The 6,755-nt window shown below is 39.0% G+C and overlaps 1 protein-coding gene across 2 annotated transcripts in view; it reads left to right on the forward strand.

The window, feature by feature from the left end:
- The window catches only part of bcl6.S (BCL6, transcription repressor S homeolog), a 56,102-nt gene extending 49,751 nt beyond the window's left edge, over positions 1-6,351 (forward strand). For both annotated transcript variants that reach the window (XM_041564023.1, NM_001093558.1), the window contains 6 exon segments: positions 154-1,113; positions 1,722-1,897; positions 2,297-2,464; positions 3,026-3,156; positions 3,260-3,397; positions 4,053-6,351. In XM_041564023.1, coding sequence (XP_041419957.1) covers positions 154-1,113; positions 1,722-1,897; positions 2,297-2,464; positions 3,026-3,156; positions 3,260-3,397; positions 4,053-4,196 — 1,717 coding nt within the window. In that variant the 3' untranslated portion in view covers positions 4,197-6,351.
- Positions 6,352-6,755: the final 404 nt, after the last annotated feature.

Genomic DNA, 6,755 nt, shown 5'->3' on the forward strand with positions numbered 1-6,755 from the left:
ACACACACACACACACACACACACACACACACACACACACACACACACACACACACACACACACACACTGAGCATGTCATGTGTATTATTACTGGCAAACATATTGCAATTGAATTATTGTATCTAAACTTTCTTGGTTTACTTAATCTACAGTGAGGATATTGTCGCCATGAAGCCACCCAGAGATGAATTTGTACCTGGAAGAGCAATGTTACCACAAGATGTTATGGCCTATAGAAACTGTGAGATGTCTGAAAATACCATACCTCTTCGCAGTGGAACCATGTGTGATGGAAGGTCCTACTTTTCCAGCCTTTACAGTAGTTCCACATCCTCCTATCCCCTTTATGGTCATATGCCTGTACCTGGGTTCCTATTTCCTGAGGATGAAGTTAAAGATATGCAGATGCCTGAGATTCAGAAAGCGAGCAGAGGTCAAAAGGATAATGTGTTGCCTGGAGAAAACTCAAGGACTGTGCTAGGAGATTACAGAAAAGCCATGCCAGATATGTCTTTCAGCATGTGTCACACCAACATTTATTCCCAAAAGGATGTTGCACTGGAAGAGCCCAGAAGTGAAACACACTACAACATGGTTCTAGGCTCAAGGTCTGCTGGTCCCTCATTCCGAAGTAGTCCTTTTTTCACATGTGAGAAAACCGCAAAAGAAGAGGAGAGAACATCCTCGGAGGATGAAATAAGCCAGCACTTTAAACCAACCAACTCTCCTGCAAATCGAAAGGGCCTTGTAAGTCCACAGAGTCCACAGAAATCGGACTGTCAACCCAATTCACCTACAGAGTCCAGCAGCAGCAAAAATGCTAGAATATCCCAAGGATCTAGTTCTCCAATATCTAAGAACTCTACAGACCCAAAAGCCTGTAACTGGAAAAAGTACAAGTTGCTTAGTTCCTTAAACCAGAGGGATAAAGAGAGTTGCACCAAGCAGAGTGACATTGATAATTTATCACCGAATTCTTATACTTCTTTATCTTCATACCAACATCCAGTGAAGTCCGAAAGTGCAGATGATCAGGCCTCTGCTAAGATGAATGGAAGCACAGAAGATCCTTTGATACCCCAAACTAGCAAACTGAACAACCTTGTCAACAGGTAGCTGAGGATGACCTATTTTTTTTTAGTGGCAAAATGTTGAATATTATATTGATTTGTAGAAATCTTGAAATGTTTTACTGTGTATCTCATATAATTGGAAAGGTGCAAATATCTGGCAACAGATTTAGTTATTACACTAACATGATCCAAAACTTGCCTCCTGTGTCATTTAGATGCATGTTGTTTTACTTGCCTGCAATCCACCCCATTTTCTCAGTATCTGACAGCTATTAGCAGATGTCTGGTGTAAGATATATGTTGTGTTTTGCAAGGTCAGCTTAGCAGAAGCTAGACTTACTAAGAGGGTGGTACTTGCATCGGGACACTACTAAGGTGACCTCCCCCCCCCCCCTCATGTAAAGAATTCCACTAAACACCAGTAAGGAGTTTGCACACATGACCATTCTAAGCTAGTAGAGCCCTAATGGTGTTTTTGTAGGATTTTTTTTTTTTTAGAATAATGCAGTGATGTTGCATATCTTGACTGGTAATATTGACAATTTGTCAATATTACTTATTAGCAATTTCCTGTTTAGACATTTTAAGCAAGGGTCATTATGTTTACAAATTACTCATATATTGCTTTATGTAACTGTAATGTCTAGGTCCCTGGAAGGATCCCCACAAAGCAGCGAGGGCCATTCACCTCTCTATGTTCAAGCATCCAAGTTCAATTTGTTTTCATCACAGTCTCCTCCTGAGATGTGCCCTCATACCCCTGGCTCCAACTTTGGAGAAGAAATTACTGAGACACAGTCAGAATATTCAGACTCTAGCTGCGGTAAGTCAGAGCTTGTGTGTGTTTGGTCATGGTACCCATCATAGAGCCAGACTGAATTGACATACGTCTCTATATTATATACAATATTATTGTAATCTGCACAGCTGGGCAAAGCTCAAAATACAAATAGCAGATAAGTATCACTACTACTAGTCCTAAATAGAAACTCATTCTGCTGAACTACGCTAAATGTTACACTCAGCACATGGCTTAACAAGTGTAACCAAACTCCTACACCACACTTCAAAAAAAAAAAAAAAGTCATGTTTCTGTGCAAATGATTTATTAACCCAAATTAAGGCATGAGAACCAGTTTGTAAAAACCAAAGAACCCAGGACAAAGACAGGCAATTTTTGCATTTGGACTTGTAACTGAATATCTGCCACATCTCCCCACAGAAAATGGTACTTTCTTTTGCAATGAATGTGACTCTCGTTTCTCTGAGGAAGGTTCCTTAAAGAGACACATGCTGCAAATGCACAGTGACAAGCCGTATAAGTGTGACCGTTGCCAGGCCTCCTTCCGATACAAAGGAAACCTTGCCAGCCACAAAACTGTTCACACCGGTGGGTGCCAGATTTATAATGTTTTCAGTTATCCTGATACATTTTCAGTTTTAGTTGACTTAAAACTTTTATTAGTGGTTATCCTTTATTGTTATATGTGCCTTTTTCATGATCTGGTTTTTTTCCAACTTTTTTAGTAGTTGCTTTCCTTAAACCCAGAATTTTTGACACCTTTGTGTTCCAGCTAAGAACTGCCTTGGGCAGATTTCCCTAACAAATCATGATAAACCATATACCTATGGCAGACACAGGCGGTGACGGACACCAATCAGAGAAGCTTACTTTGGCATTTCAGACTGGTGTCCTGCCACTGCTTGTGTCTACCATATGGATGGCATTTTTCCATGCTTCGCTAAGCACTGACTTGTAGTTTAAAGGCAAACTCAGCTTTTCAGTAGGTTTTTCAGAAGCTGAACATTTCTGTACCATCTGCTTGATCAGTGGAGCGATAGGCTTATAAGCGTTCAGAGAAATTGCAACAGCATGTCAAAGTTGATAACATGAGCATTTTACTATTTTGTTTGCAGCGCTTAGAATTATTTTTTTGTCCTTCTGAAACAGGTGAAAAACCATACCGCTGCAGTATCTGTGGGGCTCAGTTCAACCGACCTGCAAACCTGAAAACTCATACACGGATACACTCTGGGGAGAAGCCGTACAAATGTGAGACCTGTGGGGCAAGGTTTGTGCAGGTCTGTATCTGTGGCACCCAGCTGGCATTAGCCCTGCTAATTGTAACTATAAATGAAGCAGAGGATTTAGTTGCTTTCTCTACAACAGTGTCTTTAATTACAGGTTGCCCATCTTCGTGCTCATGTTCTCATTCACACAGGAGAGAAACCATATCCATGTGACATATGCGGCACAAGATTCCGCCACTTGCAAACATTAAAGAGTCACCTTCGGATCCACACTGGAGAGAAACCCTACCATGTAAGAAAACTCCTATATGTTTTTGCATGTCATGGCATTCCTTGGAAAATATAATTTGTAGCTAAATAGAACTGAATGGCTGCACAAACAAGGGTCCGTCTACATTTTCCCCTGGAGAAGCACAGGCGCACTAAGGGGTGTACCCATTAGTACTCCTTCAAAAATCGCTTTCCGTGGAAAATACATTCACTGTAATATTGGGAAAAAATAAGCTTAAATTGTAGTTTAAACACAATTTTACATGTATTTAGTTGCATGTTGTCAGCCCTATCAAAATGTATGTTTGGAGAGTCTGTTTGGTTCAGGTTTGCTAGTTGGCTTATTTTCTAAGCTATAGTTGCAGGGAAAGGTTTAATGGAGTTGTATTTGTTGGCGGCCTTTTTCTTAAAGATATGAAACATATTAGTGGACAGGAAATTATAATTCTGTTTATGGAAGAATTATAAATTGAATGAGTTCAACCATAATATTTAATGTTACTGATCTACCGGTGCATTTCCTGCAAGACTGTATTCATATTGGTTGATTCCCACTGTTTGTGAATGTTTAGATGGCATTATAAAAAGGCTATTTTGTTTTAAAAATAAAAAAAATGAATGCACCTTTTTCATATTTTTGAGGATTCCTTATGTATCCTTTTGTCCCCTTCTACCAGTGTGAGAAATGCAACCTACATTTTCGACACAAGAGCCAGCTAAGACTTCACTTGCGTCAGAAACACGGAGCTATCACCAACACAAAAGTCCAGTATCGTTTATCCTCATCCGACTTACCTTCTGACAACCCAAAATCTTGTTGAGTTTTCACGTCCCTCCAATCAATCGTGGAGTGCCTCTATTTTGATCTTCGTGCAGATGGCTTCAAACGAAACGGGTTTAACTATTTTTATTATTTTTGTCCTGGTCATGTGAAATGTGCGCTCTTCAATGTAAATACATCAATATAAATATATATATATTTTTTTTATCATCTGTGTGATGGAAGTGATCATACACTTTCATTTGTTTCCACATTATATGTCTCATGTAGACAATGAATCAGTGGTAATGAACAGGGTGGACTTTAATAGAAGCCAGCAATGTATTGGCACTCCAAGGCAGGGTGGGAGAGAGCATTCAATATAGCAACCGCATTGTTAGTAAAATGGTATATTTATCTATATAAATCATCTGACAGTTACTCTGAAGGCAGTTAACCTTTGTTGCTTTACGGTATAACTGAAATTGCTCAAACTGACACTTTTTGCCAAGATACCCTGCAGAGTGCAGCTTTATGCTTAAACTTGAATTGAATTGCTTTATTTTTGGTAGATGACTGGGCTACTTTTGAGTGGCTTTATTGGCTGCTTAACTCATTATGAGGAACTGATGTATTGAAATCAACTATTATTTGGTACTAAGTGGGGAAACAAAACACACGGAAAAAGCCAAATACTACTGGAAAACCGCATAATTTCTAAGACTGGTCTTCAGCAGTGACCAGAATTATGTGACCCCCTGACTTAATAATAATTGTTGGTCTCCTGAGAGACCCAGGAAAACAAGCACTTAGATTGGCTCTTGTGGGAGTTCAGAATGAACTGTGATACTCACGGGGTTAAATAGCCTTTCATATTGGTGACTAAGGAAGCCGGAGGGCAGTTTTAGGCTTTTTAGAGGGTAAGCTTACTCTGCTATGGATATACCTGCTGCTAATATGAAAGGAACTTAGATTAAGCACCTTTTTAACTTTACACAAGCACTAAATTCACTGAGAACGGCAGCCAGGAATTCCATTTGTGTATACAGGAAGAGTGTGACGCTAGCTAGATTGTATGCAAATCTCAATGCACTTTTAAAATCTAGTATAAAGAAACACATTACCAGATGCTAGATATATTCTGTACTCTGGGGCAAGGGTGCTTTGAGATTATATTTTATCTACTTCAGCATAGTTTTGGACCAAAGAATGGTTTCAAGACTCTCTGGCTGTTCGTAAACATTGACTGTACTGCAATGCCCTGCCTTAGCTCCTGTGTGTAGGAAAGCAATAAGGAACTCTGGGGTCACCTGCTCAGTAGTAGCTTTGTCGTGTGTATCCCACCGACCTGGCTTGGGCTGTGACTTATGGTCATGGCTGCGAATGAATACCAGCAGTATAAGGCACCTAAATTCGATATTTTTCTAGTCGCTGGCTTTTCTGCAACCCCTGAGAAATAGAAAAAGAGTATTTAATTTTTATGGTATAGAAAATATATGCACTCAATTTTTCGGTAAACCGAACAAAGAATTACTTATGTATGCTTTTTAAGACAGAGGGCTTTAACTTTTGTTATAGTTTTAACCAAAGGAAAAGGAATATATGGCAGAGTTGTAAATATCTATATAAATAGAGAAATATATATGAAGATTAAAAACAAAAAAATGTGGGGGGGGGAGCTATAAAATCTCTGAAATACAGCAAATATTTAGATTGTATCTGCGGGCAGAAAGCAATCTGAGATTTGTTTTATTGTGATAGAGCACTTACGAGATATTTTATTAAAGTATTGCACCAGTGTACGTGAAAAGATATTTGAAGGTTTACAGAATGTTTAAAACTCAGACACCCTGTCAAAGGAACGTGTGATTTGTGTTTAAATTGTATGTTTTGTAAATATGTATATTTCTGTCTTTGGTGCCTTTTTAACCCGACTGGTGCCAGGGGGGTAAACAACATGGTAAGATTGGCAGTCCCACTGGTAACAGTGGTATAATGAATGTGTGACGCTTCTTTTAAAAGGAACAGCCTAAAGCTAGTCACTAATGTTCGGGAAGGTCATTCATTCCCCCCCTCCTGTATGTACATGATGCTTTGTCCTGCTTGTGTTGTTCATTAACTGCCGGGAGACAGGGTTTGGGCTGTTTCTAAAACTGCATTATTGCAATGTAAACTATAGCTGTAAAAGTAGCAAAATAAAACTCTTAACAGCAACAGCTGCTATGTCTGACTTCTTTTGTGCAATTATGAGAGAGCAGGAGCACCCACCAAGTCAAGGTACAAACACCGAGGATAATGAGGCCTTGCCTGTAAGCCAACTAAAGGAGGAAGCATAATAGTGTATGTGAAAATAAAGAAAACTAAAGAATAAAGAAAACTAAAAATACTTCATAGCTTTGCCATATTAGGAAACTGTACATTTTACATTGCAAGCATGACCTTTCCATATTTATTTTCCTCTACTTTATATCTTTATCTGTTTGCCTTTTATCATTGTGTATAAATAAGGGTTCCTGTGAGGATCTTCTGCACAAGATAAACAAGTTCAGGGTGCAGCTGTGGAGATTTGCAACAGAGATCAATGTGCGTTTAGTTTAAACAAAAATGGAGAAGGTTTTGA

Source organism: Xenopus laevis, chromosome 5S, assembly GCF_017654675.1.
Source record: "Xenopus laevis strain J_2021 chromosome 5S, Xenopus_laevis_v10.1, whole genome shotgun sequence".
Taxonomy (NCBI): Eukaryota; Metazoa; Chordata; class Amphibia; order Anura; family Pipidae; genus Xenopus; species Xenopus laevis.